Below are 21,532 nucleotides of genomic sequence, written 5' to 3'. Positions count from 1 at the left end.
AAAGTTTGTTTGTCTCCTCCGAGCTCGAGTTGCTGCTGTTGTTCCTGCTGCGTTTGAAAATTCGCGCTTAGCCAATAGCAACGCCAGGATTCGACGGCGCGTCACAAGGCCACGCCCCCATCACGTGACGTAACATCCGGGGTAGAAATACATTGGAAAAAACAGCATAAAATTGTGATAGTTTATCTCTGGTTCATGACTGTGTGTGTTCAGTTGTCAGAAGAAAAGTTGCATGTCAGTATTTTACATCAGAGATGATCAGTAGGCAAAATCATTGAGACCATCTTTAATAGAAACTGACACTTTATCACATCTACTTGCCAGTGAGTTTTTTTTTTCAGGAGAATTCATCAAAAATACAGTAAAATAAAAAACTGCACAAAATAAGTTTTGTGCAGTCAATTTTACTGTAACACCGTGTCCTAAGAGATATGAATTTCAATCTTTTTTCTGAATTCCACTGTATCTGTTCCGTGTATCTGAGTGTTTTATAGGGTGAAGTGTAATTCCACCTTTGTGAACAATAATACTTATTTGTATTTGTATACCAAAGTGCTAGATAGATAGATAGATAGATAGATAGATAGATAGATAGATAGATAGATAGATAGATAGATAGATAGATAGATAGATAGATTTTTATTTGTCATTCAGGAAAACATAGACTTTGCAATGAATGTATGAACGTTTCTGTGGCTATGACACTGATTAAAACAGAGAATAATAAATTAGAATAGAGCTATATAAAAAATATATAAATACACAGAAATACATAAAAGAAAGACAGGAAATATTGCACACCACAGTCTGGACCAGGCTGCACATCCCAAATTGGGCAGGGGGTTACATACAAGACAACATTTTTTTTTTTTTTATAAAAGAATAAAAAGGAATAGATAATAATAATAAAAGAACCACAAAAGAACAGGCAGATTAAAAATACAATAAAATGAGAATAAAAAGACAAACAAGAACAGAGAAAATACAATATGCTGAGGTAAAAGCCAAAGAATAAAACTAAGTTTAGTTGTTCAGGCTAAACCACAGATTATATATATCGTTGTCAAGTGTACAATAATCAATAACAACTGTCAAAAGCGATCAAATATCGATATCTTGCTCATGGCTCAGAGTCGCCGCTGCCTGGTCGGATACGTGAAACCTGAGCTGAGCAGCCCGTGGGAAACGCTGTGGGGAAACCCCGTACACGAAGCCGAGAAGCAGAGATCGCGACGTTACGTCGTCGCCATTTTGTTTCACCGGGAGTAAAGAAACCAACCTGAGCGGCACCGGCGTGAATATTTTTTATCCTTTTTCCAGAAGCACCTTCAACACGACGGATCAGCATCGTGCACCCCACTTTAAATTCGCATGGTAGGTACACAACGAAGCGACCGACCGTTACTCACTGGGAAACAAATGCTGTTATATGTGTGTATTTGTGTGTGTGTGCGGTCTGTGTTGCAGAGTGAATGTAGGATGTGTAGCAACATTAGCAGCTCGTTTAACGTTACATGGCTAGCCGGCATTTTGGAAAACACGACCCGCTTTGATTGACGCGCCCCCTCAACAGACGTGATGCTTATTGCTATTTTTGCACCGTATTTAAAAGGAAACACTGAGCAGTTGAAGCGTTTTTTAGCTCTTGTGGTTTGTTTTGTAGCGGTTAGCATCGTCCAGTCTGCAGCAGCAGCAGCTCCACCTGGTGCGGCCTGGTCGTGCTCAGCTAACAGAGGCGTGGTGCTGCTGCTGCTGGATCATGTTAACTGTTCATGTATCAGGGCTTCAAACTGCATTTTGAGACAGTGCAAGTAAACTTTTAATCCATTTACACATGTGCAACCAGTAAAATTGCCTTTTAAAGAATTAACACTGTTGAAACATGGAAGGAGCGACTCAAAGAATCCGGTGTCTTGTCATTACAGGTGTGTGAGGATCATGAATGGAAAGGCAATGTGAATATTTCTGCTTTGCAAGTCGATTTACACTGCTAAATTCTCTGCTTGTGCTCCTAAAAGTTTATATTAGTGGGCCACTGTGCTCATAGTAAAAATGTTTGGTGTATGGAAACCTGGATATCTATGCTTCTTCTCATATCTAGTGGGTAACATTACAAAGCATGAACTGTACTCGTTTTTTTTTATTATTTTATTCCCAGGCCAGTAGATTAGTAAACATTGCAAAACGTGCCATTGCCATGCCGTGATGTTTCAGTTTCATACTAGCAGCTCAGATAACAACGATGGCGCCAAACTGCACAGATAGTTTGTTTTTTTCCAGCCCTTCCTTTGCAGCTTCAGCACGGACGTATTAACTCTTTAGGTGACCCAGGGGCAAAGATCTGTCTTTTTTTGGGGGGGGGGGGGGGGGGCCTGTTGTTGTAGAAGGTATACTGAAATATTAATGTTTTGTTTTTTTTAGTTTGAGCACTGTTTATACGTATATCGCATATACTATAGTTAGATTTAGTTTAGTTAGGTTTGTTGTAGTGGGTATACTGAAATATGAACGCATTTTAAGTGGATTTACTGCGTAGTTACTGCACATAACAGACTACACCTCTGTTCTGAAGGGATGGAAGTGAAATAATTGTTTATAATGTGAATTATCTGTAGTAGTTGCAGCTGAATATCGTTTTATCTAAAGTTTTGTGTGTGTAATTGCCCGATATACACACACATGAAGGCAATTGAGGTCAATAAGGCAATTGAGGTTATACAAGTGCATTGTCCCTGGGGGTTTCTCTCAAAGAGCGGGGTCACACGGGGGGTTAGAAGTTGATATTTCAGGGCTGCTGTTATTATAGTTTTTATAACTTTCATATAAGGGCTGCAACCAACTATTATTTTCATTATTGATTAATCGATTAGTTGTTTGGTCAATAAAATGTTGAAAAATGACAAAAAACGTCCATCAGTGTTTCCCAAACCACAAGACGATGTCCTCAAACGTCTTGTTTTTGTCCACAAACCAAAGCAAGACTCAGTTTAGAAACAAAGAAACCAGAAATATTCACATTTAAGAAGCTGAAATCAGAGAATTTAGACTTTTTCTTTGCACTTCCTCTTGTTATGTTTGTATTTTATTTTATTTATATATTTCTTATATATATATTTTACTTATATAACCAGTCTAGCAGCAACCAGGAGACGTGTTACTGCATGTTACTCTGTGACTGTGTATTACAAAGAAAACTTTATTAATCGCTGAAGGGAAATTTACATGTCTTACTCACCCAGACAGTTTAAAACAGGACAATAAATAAAAAGAACAGACAAGACCAATACAGTACAGTACAGTACCGGGCTAGCTGAGTGTGCAATATAAAAGCAAGATAAAATAACAGGGGAAGTAAGCCGGTGCATATTCTCATTTGCCCAGGTCATAGTATTTCAAAGGAGGTTAAATCGAAAGCAACTGGACTTAGTTATTTGTCTAACCTCCTTTGAAACAGGGGAAGTGCATTGTAGAAAACTATAAATGGAATAAAGGTGACAAATAAAGTAACCTTTTAAATTATCTATTCAAACTAAAATACAAACTGCTGCTTTGCTTTGTGGGATTTGTTTTGTGACTCTTCTCTCTGTTCTCTGGTCTTGCTCAGATGTCTGGAGACATGGAGGCCACGGATCATGTAAACGGGAACGGGACGGAGGCGACGGAGGTGACGGAGGAGCCGATGGACACTACTACTACGGCGGCCGTGACCCGCTCGGAACACTTCGACGCGTTGCTGGAGGCGGGTTTACCTCAGCAAGTCGCCGAGAAGCTCGATGAACTTTACGTAGCAGGTAAGAAGATGCAGAAAGTTTCTCATCTCGTCGCTTTTCTTTTTTAAAAACCTGCTCTGAGTCGTTCGCTACCAGCGCGGTGTTGCATAACAGGACCTGTCAGGTGTGTTTTTACAGATGTTTGTGTCTTTGTTGGATCAGACTAATCTACTACCTCTGTGAATTCCTGAGGCGATTATTGTCAATCAAGTGCACGATGGGACCAAAATCTATAACGTATTGACATGCACTTATCTAAAAGGTGTGCTTAAAGGTTGTTTTTTCTACAGTGAGCGAGATGACAGAGAGATGGACTAATGTGGTGTTTGGTTTCAGTTTAATCCCGAGTGTTGTTGAAAATTAGATACCTGCAGATAGATACCGGCTGATCCTTAGGTATTGATCGCTGAGAACAATGGGCTGAGCCGATCGATGAATGAATGAATGAAGCAGCAGTCCAGTCACTCATCACATCAGTCCTTTATAGTGGTGTAATCAGTAACTGTTGTTCAGTTGTTGTGCTGATCATTAGAGCAGCGATCGGACAGAGCGAGTCCCTTAAACGCCCTCGTTCATGTTTATTTGCCACAGTCAGTTTCACCTTAGGAGAGAAGCATCGTTTTCCAAGATCAATAAAAACATTTCCTGTAATGTTTGTTTCTATGTTGCTCTTATAAACGCACCGTCTTTGCACATCAATACTCTGCTTCAGGTCTCAGTGTGTGTCGGTGTGTGCGTGTGTTTCTCAGTGTGTGTGTGTGTGTGTTTCTCAGTGTGTGTGTTTCTCAGTGTGTGTGTATTGAGCACAGAGGCTGGATTGAATGGATGAAACGACGGCTGTAGCTGTAAATGGGTTAAGGAAGGTAGATTGAATCCAGCTGCTGTTGCTGTGACATGTGCAGCAACAATGAAGCAGCTGTCCGAGTCTGCAGGAGACGCCACTGACCTCGGCCGGTCACATAATCACCTGATCGCGATCAATCGAACACAGCGCAGTTATTTTAACACCATAGTGAAAAAAATCGTCTCCATTCATCTTTATAAAAACATCTGATTGAAACTAACAGGAATGTCACATTTCTATCACGATTTCTCCTCGTTGTTTTCCACCGTTTAAAGGTTTGACTGGTCCTCTTTTATGACATCATCACGTTGCACCCCCTTCTTCCTTTCGTATTTCTTTATTTATTTTTTCAGTTTTACTTATACAAGGTAATTGTCGATAACAAGAAACAAGGAATGTTCGATAAAATAACGATGAAAATGCAGAAATCAAATAAAGAGAGCGATAAAGAGGAAAAATAAATAACAGACCACAGTTATTTTAACACTAATCGTCTCCATTCATCTTTATAAAAACGCCTGGATGAAACTAACAGAAATGTCTCATTTCCATCACGATTTCTCCTCGTTGTTTTCCACTGTTTTAATGTTTGACTGCTCCTCTTTTATTACATCATCATGTTGCACCCAGTTCTTCTTTTTTTTCTTTCTTTCTTTATTTTTTCAATGCAGTGTACAAGGTAATTGTCGATAACAAGAAACAAGGAGAATGCTCGAGATGATGCATTTTAGTGAAACAGAACAAAGACATAATAATAAAGATGATAATGCAGAATTCAAATAAAGAGAGCGATAGAGAGAAAAATTAAATAACTAGTTCTTTTCTTCTTCTATAATGGTTTAATGACACAAACCGTTTATCTCAAGGAGCTTAATTTCTAATATTCAACGAGCATCTACTGACATTAACATCATGGATTTAGTTGCAAAGCCTAAACGATACTGTAACAGTGGCGTAAAATGATCAGAAAAAGACGATCAGATTGTTAATCCCCATTATTTATATGGTAATTAATGGTCAACTAAGGTTTATTGATGGTGTAGTTTCGGTTTGAGTGTCGTTCTCTTTGATTTGTTCGTGTTGAAAGCTGCGGCCGGGACTTGTTTATCTGCCTGAGACGGGTTTAAAACTTGGCGCCGTGCGAGACAGTAAATGGTTAACGACACATTGTAATGATGATGACACACGGGACATAATAGGAGCTATTGTCCGTCCTCGGCTATCATCGTTCCTTCCGGGACAGATCGATCTTTATTAAGCCTCTATTGTCCCGCTGCCGCCGCCGCCTCGTTTGAAGCTGAGTGAGTCACACTCGCTCTGTTTTCTCTTTGTCAACCTGCTCAGGTGATGATGATGATGATGTGATAAGTTTTATGGTTTATTCACAGTTTGTTCTTTGTGTTTTTTCTTTGTGTGTGTGTGTCTGTTTGTGTGTTTGCTGTGTTTCTCAGGCCTGGTAGCACATAGTGACCTAGACGAACGGGCGCTTGAAGCTTTGAAAGAGTTCAATGAGGAGGGAGCGCTGCAAGTGCTGGTCCAGTTCAAAGAGAGCGACCTGTCACATGTGCAAGTAAGTCCTGAACGCTCCGATGTTAAAAAGAGTGACACAAGTGAACGACTTGGAGGTTTGAAAACCTGGAGCAGAGCGAAGCAAAAACTGAGTTCATTCCTGTGCAACATCACTGAAATATTACCCGACTCTGAAGTGTGTTTGAGCTCAAGCCTAATAAAAACAATAAAAATCTGTTTTTATTATTATTTAAAACAAGTTAGATTCAGTACATTTCAAAATAAAAGCCCCAAAGTAAAACCCTGATGCAGCAGCAGTCGGTTCACCTGTGATCTCTGCAGCAACGATTAATACTGGAAATATTGGGATGTGAGGTTTCATGGTCATTTTTGCAGTGGTGTGATATTTGTTGGGTTTTATACCTAATTATAATAATAAACATGGTCTCATAAAGTCAGGAGTGTCTGTAGCTGCAGCTCCTGACAATACACAACATTATTGTGACACTTCACCCACTATTTAACAAAACAAATCACAGCTCCTGCTGTTTTGATTTTCACTTGCATGAACAAAGATCTAAATGAGGAGGTGTCAAACTCATTTTTAGTTCAGGGGGCCACATACAGTGACTGTTTGGTCTCCAGTGGGTTGGACCAATAAAATAAAAACATAATAACCTGTAAATAACAAGAACTTGAAATGTTTCCCTTTTTGTTTTAGTCCAAAGAAGCACAAGATATTTACAGTTCATGAATTATCCTTTCACTAAACATTAGAGCAACCTCAATTTCAACACTATAATGCTTCTATGTGATTTCCACACTTGTTTTGACACCTTCAGATCTAAAATCAACCTTAGATCGTCCCAACACAACACGATGGATCCTCAGTGATACAGAATTGGCTCCACAACCAGATTATGAGACTTGATAATAAACAGAAGAAGCTGCAAATCTGATCTGAAATGTTGGCAGCTCGTTCTGTGGTCACGTGAAATTCAGATCAGATTAGTTTGGGTCCAGCGTGTTTGGCTTCGACCCGACCGGGACCACCACCAGGAAACGGGGAGGTGGAGCTGAAACGGTGTAGGGCGGAAGACATTTAGAAATTTGTTCACCTGAAATACGACGACAACGATCTCAAACACACTGAGGAAAAACCTCCATCCAACAGAAAACAACCCATTCCCAGGACGATCACATCTGTTAATAAAAACCTAAAGCAGATGTTTTTAGATGACCAGGAGTACACTCAGTTTGGTTCTATATTAAAGTGTATTTCCTCCTCTCTATTTATATATATCTATTAGAAGGTAAATGTGTTGTGTGTATTTGTCTGTGACACAGTTTGTGGTGTCTTCTTGCAGAACAAAAGTGCCTTTCTCTGCGGCGTGATGAAGACGTACCGGCAGCGGGAGAAACAGGGGACGAAGGTCGCGGACACGACTAAAGGACCCGACGAGGCCAAAATCAAAGAGCTGCTGGACAGAACCAACTACACACTCGACGTCACGACGGGGCAGCGGAAGTACGGCGGCCCCCCGCCCGAGGACGTTTACTCGGGCGCTCAGCCCACGGTCGGGACGGAGGTACGTCCTGTCATCTAAGGGTTAAAACATTGAATATCTGCTGTTATTTCATTAAAATACGTGGAAATAAATTGGATATCCACGTCTTTCTGATCATGGCGTGCTCACGAGGAAGGAAAACAGCAGCTTTCTTCTTTCTCCTCCATCTTAAAGAGAAAAGATGCAGGATTTTTACTTTAAAGAGATAGTCCAACATTTTGGCAAATTGGCCCATTGCCGTAATCCCTATAGTCATAGCAGTAGGTTCGTTACCTTTAATTGTCGGTGCAAGCTGTTTTTAGAACGGCGGAGCAGAGCCGTGAGCTGCTCAGAGCTACGCTACGGAGGCTCATGGGATTTCTTGGTTTCCCTCATCAAATACACAATCCAACAACTCCACAACGCTCTGGTGGACAAGTTGTGACCTGCACATTCACCACGCTATGAGATGATAACACAACGTTACCAGACAGAGTTGTTTTAGAGGGAAATACAGAGTCTGCTTGATGAAAAACTGTCCATGAGGCAACACGCATCAGCGGTTTTGCATGAATTTACCTCTAAAACATCTCTGTCTGGTAGCGTTGTGTTATCTCATAGTGCCACACAGGATGTACTACAGCGTTTTCAGTCGTTTTAACTGAATCCGTGTGGACGCAGATATTTCTTGAAATGATGCTGTGTTTACGGACATTTGGGGATGAGCTCTGAGAGAAATAGTTAAACAGTTTTCAAAATACACAAAACAATACCGAGGCTTATGATGAACAGAAAAACAAAACAAAAAGGAACCAAAAAGTCGTTAAACAGTCACCTTTCTAACAACTGTTCTTCGTCTCCTCTCTCTCCTCAGATATTTGTGGGTAAGATTCCCCGCGACCTGTTTGAAGACGAGCTGGTTCCTCTCTTTGAGAAGGCCGGGCCGATCTGGGACCTGAGGCTAATGATGGACCCGCTGAGCGGCCTGAACCGCGGCTACGCCTTCGTCACCTTCTGCACCAAGGAGGCGGCGCAGGAGGCCGTCAAGCTGGTGAGCAGCAGCGGGAAGCGTTGTTATAGTCTCTGTTCAGAAGGTGACGGGCGGTAGAGCTGGTTGTCTTGTGTCGTTAACCGTGCGTGTCGTTGATGTGATGAATGGTTTCTTTTTGTTCTTACAGTGTAATAATCATGAGATTCGCCCTGGCAAGCACATCGGGGTGTGTATATCTGTGGCCAACAACAGGCTATTCGTCGGCTCGATTCCCAAGAGTAAAACAAAGGAGCAGATCGTCGAAGAGTTCGCTAAAGTCACAGGTAAAAAAAAACCAACAGAATAACTCCTTCCTCCAGTTATTTACCTGCTATAAAACATTTAGTCTAATCTCTTCAGGGCTGCAGCTAACGATTATTTTCATTATAGATGAATCTGTCTGTTATTTAAACAATTAATCGATGAGTTGTTTGGTCAATAAAATGTTGAAAAATGTTGAAAAATGTCAATCACAACGTCCTCAAATGTCTTGTTTTGTCCACAAACCAAAGAGAGACTCAGTTTATTGTCATAAAGGAACAAAGAAACCAGAAATATTCACATTTAAGAAGCTGAAACCAGAGAATTTGGACTTTTTCTCTTTAACCTCTTCATGCAGAGGCCATTTTTGGCAATTTCCGCCTGTTTTTGTATCACTGCAATTAAAGCTTAATAGCCACAGAAGTACTAATCCCACAACTATGGTTTATGGCTTAAATGAAAGACAACCTTTGTCCCTTTACATCTATATGTATAAAATATTGAATTGAGTCATTCCATAAAAAAATGGGCTTCTGGAATTGCTATTTTTTTTTGAAAAAAAAAAAAAACGAGTTTGAAATTTTTGGTGAAAAGGTGATATATCAAAATCCTAATTATAAAACAGGTTGAATTTTACATATATGGTTCACACACTCCCTGTCCACATATGTACCAAATTTTAGGTTGATATGTAAAACTACTGAGGCACTATAGAGTTTTTCCAAACAGTGTCCCTTGGCGATGTACAGCGTGCAAAAACTGTCCAAAATTGTCCAATTTGGCTAAAATGCACACTGCAAGATTTTAGTGAGATTTTTTTTTTTCCAACAGATAACCTATTGGGGCCAGTCACACACTTGATGGGTTTTAGGAACACCAGTTACATAAGTAAAATGCCATTTGAAAATTTTATTTCTGGGGATGAATATTTAGTGTCCAAAACCCATCCAAACATGAATTTACCTATTTTCGCCTGTATTATATTGTTATTTTCCTTTAAAACTCCAGAAGTAAACATCCCACAACCATCAGTGATGGCTTAAATTAACAAGGACATTTGAAATAGTTCATTTTGTCTTTTATTATTATTTTTAATTAAACTTGGGGCAGTAAAAACACACTTTTTGTGTCGACTTGTATTGCTTACATGTTGACACTAGGGGGAGAGGGAACCACAGGAACCAGCTGGGTGCAGGCTTAAGCTTTGCCCAATCAGGGATCATTATATATCAGGTCACACCTTAGAGTCTCTGCTATTGGACCAAAAAGTTTTCACCCCCGTGACTTTGATTGACAGGCGACGAGAGATGCGCAAAACCGGGTGCGCAGTCTGACGGAGTATGCGAGTAGTATTAGAACTGCGGAGTTACGTAAAACGCCGTGGAATATCTGGTCACGATGGATAAAATCAATCAATGGATTATTTTCGAGCACATGTTCAGCTTTTAAAAAAGGGTAAGCTTGTAATTTTATTCAGTGTTTTAGTGGGTCCTTTATTGATTTTTGTCCGTCTTTTTCGGCACTCGAAAATGACTTCCGGGTTTGTTTGTTTTGAGTGAGCAGGCTTGTTTAAACCTTTGATGGGGTAAAAACTGCATTTTTGTGCTTTGCTTTTGTTTATATGACAGAAAACGATTTTTTGGTGGTGAAAGAAGAGGTGTACAGATGGTACATATATGTTAAAATCACCTTCGTTGTTGACGTGACGTCGCTTGCGGGCTGCCGTAGTTTGATATTGTTTGAGACATTTTCAGTGACTGTGAAAAAACCGTAGCACCCAGAAACTTCATTTTTTTTTCTACCTGTTGCTGAAAGTGTCCTTAAAAGGTCTGTGGTGGAGTTTTCATTACAGCATGCCTACTTTTCGTTATATTAAGGACGCCGTTCGTGTGTTATTGATTTGGGACGTCGGCGTCCAAACCACTAGGGGGCCTGCGTGAACAGGTTAAAATACTACTCAAACCAATTATTAGATTATCAAAATAGTTGAAGATTAATTTGATCTTTTATTATGCGATTAATCGATTAGTTGTTGCAGCTCTAAATCTCTTTCTTCTTCTTCTTCTTCTGTGTGTTTGTGTATCAGAGGGCCTCAGTGACGTCATCCTCTACCATCAGCCGGACGACAAGAAGAAGAACCGCGGCTTCTGCTTCCTGGAGTACGAGGACCACAAAGCGGCGGCCCAGGCGCGGCGCCGGCTGATGAGCGGGAAGGTGAAGGTCTGGGGCAACGTGGTGACGGTGGAGTGGGCCGACCCCATCGAAGACCCCGACCCCGAGGTCATGGCCAAGGTGAGGCAGCGAGACAGGACGACAGAGGAGACGATGAAGAGCAACACGAGGTTTAACCTTCTCTCTCTCTCTCTTTCCTCTCTCTCTGTTTGACAGGTGAAAGTTTTATTTGTGAGGAATCTGGCCAACGGCGTCACAGAGGAACTCCTGGAGACGTCCTTCGGTGAGTTTGGGAAACTGGAGCGAGTGAAGAAACTGAAAGACTACGCCTTCATCCACTTCGAGGAGCGGGACGGAGCCGTCAAGGTACGGAAACGATTTTACGGAAACGATATTTATATGTCAGCTCCTCTGTCAGGGGGAGTTAAAGGGATAGTTCGACATTTTGGCAAATGTTTGGCCCATTGCCATAATCCCTATAGTCATAGCAGTAGGTTCGTTACCTTTAATTGTCGGTGCAAGCTATTTTTTAGAACGGCGGAGCAGAGCGGCGAGCTGCTCAGAGCTACGAGTTATTTTAGAGGTAAATTCATGCAAAACCGCTGATACGTTGCGTTTTCGGTTTGCATTTACCTCTAAAACAACTCTGTCTGGTAACGTTGTGTTATTATCTCATAGCGTGGTGAATGTGCAGGTCACAACTTGTCCACCAGAGCGTTGTGGAGTTGTTGGATTGTGTATTTGATGAGTTTGATGAGGGAAACCAAGAAATCCCATGAGCCTCCGTAGCGTAGCTCTGAGCAGCTCACGGCTCTGCTCCGCCGTTCTAAAAATAGCTTGCACCGACAATTAAAGGTAATGAACCTACTGCTATGACTATAGGGATTATGGCAATGGGCCAATTTGCCAAAAATGTTGAACTATCCCTTCAACAAGCATAGTTAGGGTCAGACTGCACAGCCCTTAGTGGTATTTATTTATTCAGTATTTTATTCATTTTTATCAGGCTTTTGTGGTATTTTTGTGTGTTGATGTTGTGTGACGTCTCCTAACCGTTGTTTCTTTCCTTCAGGCGTTAGACGAGATGAACGGGAAGGAGCTGGAGGGCGAGCCCATCGAGATCGTTTTCGCCAAACCTCCGGACCAGAAGAGGAAGGAGCGTAAAGCCCAGCGACAAGCCGCCAAGACGCAGATGTAAGAAACTTTGTCTCCGTCACAACATCGTCATCATTATCATCACGCCACCACGTCACACGCTCTGATCCCAGGGTTCTTACGGATCCTTAAAAAGTCTTAAAAGGCACTGAATTCATCAATCTAAAATCAAGGCCTTAATTGGCATTAAAATGTCTTAAATCAATTTTTCAAACGTCTTAAAAATGTTAACACATGGTAAGTGGTATTTTATGATTATAATTAGTCTCAAATCTCAAAATAATTGGTAACATTCTGACATAGAGAAGTTAGTGGCGGCTGTCACCGCTAAATCTCTCACCGCCACCAGCTCCCAAATTAGTTTTCTTTCCCCCCAATCATTCATGTAGCAGTCACTTTACCTTGGACCACATAGGAAAGTGGGTAAAATTGTCCCTAACCCTATGTAATAGATGTGGTGACCTTTTTTTTTTTTTTCTTGCATTTGTGTTTATTGTGAAGTCGTTCTTAAATTTCATTTCAAGTGGCATTAAAAACGTCTTAAAACGTCTTAAATTTAAGTTGGCTTAAGCTGTAGGAACCCTGGATCCTCACTTCCAGTTTTTTTTATCATCCCCCTCCCTCTCAGGTATGACGACTATTACTACTACCCCCCTGCCCCCCACATGCCTCCGCCCTCTAGAGGCCGGGGCCGAGGAGGCAACCGCGGCGGCGGTGGCGGCGGCGGCTACGCCTACCAGCCGGATTACTACGGCTACGAGGATTACTACGACTACTATGGCTACGACTATCCCAACTACCGCGGCGGCTACGACGACCCCTACTACGGCTACGACGACTTCCAGGCGCCGAGCCGAGGCGGGCGCGGCGGCGGCGGGCGTGGCGGCCGCGGAGGAGGAGGAGGAGGAGGAGCCTCTCCAGCCCGGGGCGGACGTGGCGGCGGCGGTGGCGGTGCACCTCGAGGCAGATCCAACTTCTCCCGTGGCGGCGGCGGCGGGCCGGGCGGCCGTGGCGGACCGGGCGGGCGCGGTGGCGGCGGCGCAAGAGGAGGCCTGCAGCCAAGAGGGCGAGGAGGGGTACGTGGTGCGCGGGGTGGCCGCGGTGGAAATGTAGGAGGAAAGCGCAAAGCTGACGGGTACAACCAGCCAGATTCCAAGCGTCGCCAGACCAATAATCAGAACTGGGGCTCTCAACCCATTGCTCAGCAACCGCTCCAAGGTGGTGACCATTCTGGTAACTATTCTGGTTACAAATCTGACAACCAGGAGTTTTATCAGGATTCTTTTGGGCAACAGTGGAAGTAAACCAAGTAGGGCTTTGTAAACCACAACAACCACAACAACAAAATACGTGTTTATTGTTTTTGGTTTTTGTCTTTTTTTTCTATTTAGAGACTTGATCTGATTGGCCCTCAATCAATCCCATACGGTTGCCTGCATATTTTTTTTTTCTTTTTTTCTTTTTTGGTCTCTCTCTCTCTCCTCCAAACAAAACAAAAAATTTGGTGACATCTGGCAAGATCTATATCTTTTTGTACATATTTTAATAATCCGCTTGGACTCAAAACAATAGTTACACACTCCCACCTGTTTCTGGCGAACTGGTTTTATTTTTTTATTTTATTTTTCCTCCTTTTTTATTATTATTATTATTATTATTTTTAAGATGGTCGTTTAAAAGATTTTCCATAACAAAGTTTGAAACAAGGAAAAACAATTTTTAGATGCGAATATGTGCTCGAGCTGTCTATTTGGCTTATAGCTTTATGTATGTTTTTTAGACATTCTGGTTTCCATGTTTTAAGTAGCTAACAGCAACAAAGCATATGTCTCCTCCTAAACATGTATTTAAAAAAAGGAAAAGAAAAAAAAAAGAAAGCAAAAAAAAAAAAAAAACTTCAAATGAAAAATACAATTTGTATTGTCACAACGTAATAATGGCGTGTCTTGTTATTGAAAAGAAAAAAAAAAGGACCATCGCAGTCCTTATTTTTTTTGGCTTTACATTTTGGCTTGTATTCTTTGCTGTTTGTCTGCTTTAATAAACATTACACGCACACGTGTACAAAAAAACTTCAAATTGTGTTGCAAATTTCATGTTTCGGCAAACTCTCTCTTCAAATTGCCTTCAAATTTTTTTTTTAAAAGGCTCCTCCTTGTGGAAGGAAAATGGATTTTAAAGTGTTTGGCCTCCCACCCCCCCCCCAACATGCTCACCTTTTATATATACAGTGTCACCTTTTTTTTGCATGCCATCAAATTCCAATTCACCTACTTTTCTCTAGTTGCTCTGTATGTGTAGCGACATACTTCATCCTTATGAGTTCCTCTCATGTCCCAAAAAACAATCATAAATGTCTCTCAACAAAATTTGGTGTCCTAAATTCACTGTCGATGCAGCATCAAGAGTTTTAATCAAACAAACCCACCTCCCGCCCCCCTTTTTTATTTTATTTTTTGTTATTAATAATATTATAATAACAATAAGTGTCATAGGAGAAGTCCCTTGTTGTTTCTGGCAGAGGAGGAGGGGCTGGGCTGGGCGGGGCGCGTGAGGGAGGGGAATGAATAAATAAAAAAAAGCACAATTTGATTTCTTATTAATTTGAAAGTGAAGCTTTTCCTTGTCCCAGAAGGATCTACCTGTCTAGCTGTTGAAGGCCTGGATACTAATCTTGCATGTTTTTATCTGGAGGTTTGATGTTGTGCTGCTGCTGCTGCTGCTGCTGCTGCTGCTGCTGCTGCTTCCTCTGTGGTCGATAACTCACTCTCTCCGTGCATGAGCCGCCTGCTGCTGCTGCTGCTTGTAGTGTTAATAATAATATTAATAATGATAATAATAATAATGGCTGCTTTCCACTCCTTCCTCCCTTCCCCCCTTTATTTCTTCCTCTGCTCGTCTTTTTTCCACCTGCCTCTTTTTCTAAATTCAGTTTTTTTTACTCTAATCCAAACCAGGCCTGATTCTCTTGCTTGTCCTCCTTTCATTTTCGTTTTTCTTTTAAAGGGATAGTTCAACATTTTGGCAGATTGGCCCATTGCCTTAATCCCTATAGTCATAGCAGTAGGTTCGTTACCTTTAATTGTCGGTGCAAGCTTTTTTTAGAACGGGTGGAGCAGAGCCGTGAGCTGCTCAGAGCTACGCTACGGAGGCTCATTATGGGATTTCTTGGTTTCCCTCATCAAACTCATCAAATACACAATCCCACAACTCCACAACGCTCTGGTGGACAAGTTGTGACCTGCACATTCACCACGCTATGAGATAATAACACAACGTTACCAGACAGAGTTGTTTTAGAGGGAAATACAGAGACTGGTGATGAAAAACTGTCCCTGAAGGCAACGCGCATCAGCGGTTTTGCATGAATTTCCCTCTAAAACAACTCTGTCTGGTAACGTTGTGTTATTATCTCATAGCGTGGTGAATGTGCAGGTCACAAGCGTTGTGGAGTTGTTGGATTGTGTATTTGATGAGTTTGAAACCAAGAAATCCCATGAGCCTCCGTAGTGTAGCTCTGAGCAGCTCACGGCTCTGCTCCGCCGTTCTAAAAATAGCTTGCACCGACAATTAAAGGTAACGAACCTACTGCTATGACTATAGGGATTATGGCAATGGGCCAATTTGCCAAAAATGTTGAACTATCACTTTAAAGGCATTGACATGTGCATGTTAACAATCAGAGAATGTTTTTTTCTCGTCTTTAATATGTAAATCCATGTTTCTTTTTATTGTTTTGACGCAGTTTCTCCCTCTTGCAGTTACAATTAATTGCCGAGTGCGACTGTCTGTCTATATGTGTGTGTGTGTGCGTGCGTGTGAGAGGGAGCTCAGAGCAGTAGATGTGTGTGTAGGCTGTGTAACACGATTCCTGTTTTCCATTCTCTAATTGCTTCCTTTTGTTACCTGACTAGCAGGAAAAAGGGGTCGAGGCCGGTCCTGATGTGTCGCTATGAAGAAGACTGTTGGTGACTGCACCACACACACACTGACTGACTGCTGCAGGCCGCTGCTGCTGCTGCCGCTGCCGCTGCTGCTGCTGCTGGAGAGGAACTGGGTAAGGTCGCCTGACTCAAGTGGTCCAGTTGGAGGAGAAGGGAGGAGGAGGAGGAGGAGGGAGGTCCGGGGTCTCCTGCCTTTTCTCTTTGTCTTCTTCAGGAGCAGATCTCCTCCTCCTGCCACGTTTTGAAGATGATAATCAGAAGAGCAACACTTGAGCTTTTTGTTTTGTTTTTTAATTTTTTTTACCCTCCTTTTACCCCTGGACAATTTTTGTCCATCTCTCACACTTTTCCCAACTCCCCCACGGTCAAATGAAAGGTCACTGGGGCCTGATTTTTGTCAAGGAGGTGTATCTTTGGGTAAACTCTGGATGTCCCGAATTTCAGAATAGAAGTCCAATTTTTGGACCCGTAATGATGAATTTTTACCACACCCATGACCCTTCGCTGGACAAAAAAGCCCAATGGGTTTCAATGTAAAAATAAAGTAAAAATTTAAACTAACAGAAATCACCATGAAACTTCCCAAGTTTATCACTCACATTAAGACAAATATTTTTTGCATTACAAGTTTTGTCCAATTTTATGTTTAAATAACGTAAATGAGGCACTATCTAATGAAATATGCTAATGCTAATTTCCAGAACCGAAATCTGAACAACGGATAAAGCCCCTTTCAAAATTTAATTCTTGTTTTATTTTGTTGACATATTATAGTCAGAAGTTTTCAAGTCCATTTTTTTGGACCTGTAATGCATTTTAACCACACCCATGACCCTTCGCTGGACAAAAAAAGGCCAATGGGTTTCAATGTATAAATAAAGTAAAAATTTAAACTAACACATATCACCATGAAACTTCCCAAGTTTATTACTCACATTAAGACAAATATTTTTTGCATTACAAGTTTTGTCCAATTTTATGTTTAAATACGTAAATGAGGCAATATCTAATGAAATACGCTAATGCTAATTTCCAGAACCGAAATCTGAACAACGGATAAAGAAGCCCCTTTCAAAATTAAATTCTTGTTTTATTTTGTTGACATATTATAGTCAGAAGTTTTCACCGAGGGGATTTTAGATATCTCTTCTTTTTTTATCACTATCACTAAAATACTGTACTACCAACCATAAACCCCATAGAGCCCCATAGAGATTTTGTGTTTTTGCAGCAAAAACAACTGGCCAGGAAGGGGTTAAACATTTTGAAACCCACCAACTGATGTCTAAATTTTGTCCAGGGGTCATGGAAGTGGTAAAAATAATAGCATTGACTTTTAAGTTAATGATAATGATGATATTAAGACCCCTTTCCCCCCCTCCTCTCCTCTACATATGCCATTTGAGACCTACTGACTATGAGTTCATGATGGACAATGTCTGGAAAAGTCTTTGCACTTTTTTTGTTTTGTTTTGTTTCAGTTTGGAGTGATGTGGTGGAACTTGATGCTAAATATTATATATAGTATATATATATATTTTGTTTTTCTTTGAGTTCTTAGACTACACAGTATCTTTTTACTGATGGACTTAAGACGTAAATGATAATCAACACGTGGTTATCAGGTAGCTGAGGTGTCACCAACCCGCCGTTGAAGGTCGGTCGGGTATTTCCAGGAACCACGGTTCTTTTAGAGAACTTAAAAGCCACAGTTTTTGTTTTATTTTATTATATTTTATCTTATTTTGTTTTGTTTGTTAACTACCTCAGTTTTGAGGACTCGCCTGCTCCACCTCAGCGATACGCACAGGCAACAACAACAACAACAACACAGCACTTAAATGAATATTCAGTTCTCAGCTGAGACTTCTCGACGTAGGCTGCTATCGCTCCTCCTGACATGAGCCTGAACCAGCCCCGCTGTCTTTTTATCCATCAGCCGACGGAGCGACGGCGTAGTTGACCGACAGAACAACGTTTTTATAGCTTTTAACTTTATTTTATTTTTTATTTTTTGTACAAAAACTAAAAAGCAAAAAACTTCAACGACTGGAAACTCACGTGTGTCATCCTTTTGGTCTTCCATAATTTGGAAATACACAAAAAAATAAATAGCTGGAAGTGGTTTTTACAAATCTTGACTGAACATGTCGTGGTCGTAACATTTTATTATACATAAAAAACATTGTACGTCACTGTAGAGACCGAACGTCAATAATTTAACTCTCCTGTCAGATCGATGTCAAGTCACGTCTCGTTACTGGAGGTCGAGCTGTTAAAGTTTTAAAGGAGCAGTTCAACACTCATACTGTGGGGTAAAAACATATACGTACAGCTCTGGAAAAAATAAAGAGACCACTACTCCAAAATGTTCAGCTTCTCTACATGTATGGCAGCCATCGATTCAGTGTCTATTGAACTCCAACACTGATCAGCTGATCACTTGAACTAAATCATATTTAATGAGGAAGAAAGATTGTGAATAAATAAATAAAAAACACTGCTGCTACTAAAAATTGGGATTATTCCACCAATTTTGATTTCTAAACTCTTCCTAAATTAAAAAAAAGTAGTGTTGTGGTGTTTTAAAATGAATATGCATTATACAAGGTCTGAAAACACCAGAATTTTTTTTGTTATTTCTGCAAATAAATGCTCTAAATGACAATATTTTTATTCCCAATTTGGGAGAAATTTTGTCAGTAGGTTATAGAATGAAACAAAAGTGTTTGTTTTACTCAAACACATACCTATGAAATAGTAAAACCAGAGGAACTGATCATTTTGAAGTGGTCTCTTAATTTTTTCCAGAGCTGTATAAACAAAGAAAGACTTTTTAGGATGAACCATTGAATTTTACTGGGAGTAAAATACAGCCAGTGTGTCAGAGAGGTTTTTCTGTTGTGTGTTTCTTTCTTTTTTTAGTCGATAATTGAAACAGTCAGTATAAAATGTTATGGATCAGTCTGGTGTGATGTTTATTTTTTATTTTTATTTTTTTTAATCATCTGTGTGTGTAAGTGTGTGAGTCTGCGTGTCGTCATGAAAAGTAGTTGTACCACAGCGGAGGTTTTGATTATGTATCATGTCCGACCCAACAAGTACTGACGTAATAATGTAGTAGTGACGGCGAGTACTCGTAATTATGTAGTAATTAATTGTTTTATTTTTTAAACGTTTTAATTTCCTGCACACATGTGGTTTTTACACAGAGCAGCAAGAAATATAAAATGTGTGTGTTGTTCACGTTGATGAAGGAACATGTTGCATGTTTTAACACGCATATAGACACATTATATAGGAAATAATGAGTGTATGTGTGTGTTTTGGTCTCGTTAAAATACAGAATCTCACCAGACTGATCCTTTAAAAAAAAAAAAAAAATATTAATGAAACAAAGAAAGATGTAAAATATTTATTCATTTGCACCAATGATGAGTAATTACACAGAGAAGAGTTCAATTGTATAGAGATCAGGCAGCAGGAGGCATTCTGGGAAATGTAGGAGAAACCCCAGAATGAAGCGGTTTAAGAGTTTTTAATGTGATCAATCATCACACAGTAACAGTTGGAGTGAGTTGTAGGTCACAGACTGATGGGTTTTAAAGGTGAAACACAGTACCTGAGGTTGGATTTTCTCCTTTAAACTCTTGTTAAACACCGTTAGTAGCAGTTAGCCGTTGTTTTACTTTCTTTTTCTTTTTTTGTTTTGTTGATGTGACATTTGCCATGAAACGGTGTCTTGACTCTGACTCATGTTTAGCATCTTCCAGTTCAGAAAAAGATTGTGCAGCTTGTTTTTTTCTCTCTTCTTACCCAGTTTATAAAAAAAAAACAGCCAGATTATGACTTTTGTTTTGGTTTGGGTTTTTTTTCATACTAGTGTTGTTGACTCTGTTGGATCACCAATTATAAGGGTCAAGAATGTGTTTTTTTTGTTTTGTTTGTTTTTTTGTTTTTGCTAACAAGTGTGTTTGCATTTTTGCAAATGAATTGTTTTATACTGTACAGTGAGGTGAGTTAAACCTATTTTTCTAATAAAGTTATTGACTTTAAACTTGTGGTTGTGTTTTTATTCTGCAGTCGGAGTTGTTTCCTCATCTCATCTCCTCCATTTTGGGGACACAGATACATTTTAGAGATCATGAAAAGCTTAATAATGCAGTTCTGTAAACTTTGAAGACATTTTATGTCCATTATTATAGTTTGAGGTCACATTGGTTGATTAATTATACAATTACAGCTGCAAGGTACTGGCAAATGGGATAAAGATGCAATTGAACTAATTAGTTAATTATAGGGTTTATTCTCTCAAATAAGTGAGTTTGAGTTTATTGAAAATAAAAATCAGTTAAATAAAGTTCAATTTAATATATACAATTTTATATTCCTTGACCTTACAAACATCCACTGCCAAATAATGCGAAATAACAAACATAAGAGACAGTGATGTTGACATCACTATTGTAGATAACCGATTAAAAATGTATGTTTTTCTAAAGCTTTGACCAGAGATATTAAATATAAAACGATGTTTAATCAATAAAATAAATAACACTTAAATATATTTTTGAATAACAGAGTCACGGGACTTCAGGAGTGATTTCAGTCACTACACTGATGCGCTGTAAATTCACCAAACCTTGGGATCGTCCTAACCGGAAATGACGTTGACTGGATTTGGGGTTGCCATGTCCTCTTAGCAAAAATACACTTATGGTGCGCTGTTAATGTTAAGATGGTCGTTGTGTGGTAATTTTACCCAGTAAATAATTATATATAAAAAAAAGAAGTTTCTCCCTTTGAATCAATAGAAAGATCCCTTAATAATACAACAGAACTGGCTTATCCCTCACAAATTAGAAAGTAGCCTAATCATGAAATAGTAATAGCTAAAGTGAGCGACTATAACAAACAGAAGGTAAAGGGTAAATTATTCCAGTATTTGTAGATATACTTAGAACGCATCCACATCTTCAAAAATAATGTAGTCCTATTGAAATAGTAACAAAAATTCAAGTCACAAAAGGTTAAATTATAAATGCCATACTTTAGGTTTTTTGAAGTGTAACTTGACTATTTTATGTAAAAATAAATAAATAAATAAAAACCTATCAACTCAGCCCTTTCAAAATAATGGATATTTACGGTAAACCAATTTAATGAACCTAATACTGTTGGTAACCGTGTAATTAATCGTTAAATTCGAGTTCAAATGAATAAAAGAAGAGGGGTTTTGTCTTTTAAAAAAACAAATCGTCAAAACGTTTGTTTTAAAAGTTGTGACCGTTAGCGATTCG

The 21,532-nt window shown here is 39.8% G+C and overlaps 1 protein-coding gene across 4 annotated transcripts; it reads left to right on the top strand.

The window, feature by feature from the left end:
* Positions 1-1,231: 1,231 nt before the first annotated feature.
* Positions 1,232-16,994, top strand: LOC311007689 (heterogeneous nuclear ribonucleoprotein Q-like). 4 transcript variants are annotated; one of them, XM_084000963.1, is made up of 11 exons: positions 1,232-1,374; positions 3,605-3,791; positions 6,066-6,184; positions 7,491-7,712; positions 8,545-8,721; positions 8,849-8,984; positions 11,048-11,253; positions 11,350-11,499; positions 12,206-12,327; positions 12,917-13,364; positions 16,206-16,994. In XM_084000963.1, the coding sequence occupies exons 1-11, from the start codon at positions 1,372-1,374 to the stop codon at positions 16,242-16,244; spliced, it is 1,809 nt and encodes a 602-aa protein (XP_083857089.1). In that variant the 5' UTR covers positions 1,232-1,371; the 3' UTR covers positions 16,245-16,994. The 4 variants fall into 4 exon arrangements, with proteins under 4 accessions (XP_083857089.1, XP_083857088.1, XP_083857087.1 ...); XM_084000962.1 differs by having other exon boundaries at positions 12,917-13,521; positions 16,203-16,994; XM_084000961.1 differs by lacking the exon at positions 16,206-16,994 and having other exon boundaries at positions 12,917-14,303.
* Positions 16,995-21,532: the final 4,538 nt, after the last annotated feature.

Source organism: Trachurus trachurus (assembly GCF_905171665.1).
Source record: "Trachurus trachurus genome assembly, chromosome: 24".
In the NCBI taxonomy this organism is placed as follows: Eukaryota; Metazoa; Chordata; class Actinopteri; order Carangiformes; family Carangidae; genus Trachurus; species Trachurus trachurus.
The sequence above is the reverse complement of the archived record's forward strand: the minus strand, read 5'-3'. Positions and strand labels throughout refer to the sequence as shown.

Bases quoted from the DNA above. Each gene is read 5' to 3' on its own strand.
- LOC311007689 (XM_084000961.1), top strand. The intron at 3,792-6,065 runs GTAAGAAGATGC...TGTGTTTCTCAG, and splicing joins CGATGAACTTTACGTAGCAG to GCCTGGTAGCACATAGTGAC. The intron at 12,328-12,916 runs GTAAGAAACTTT...CCTCCCTCTCAG, and splicing joins CAAGCCGCCAAGACGCAGAT to GTATGACGACTATTACTACT.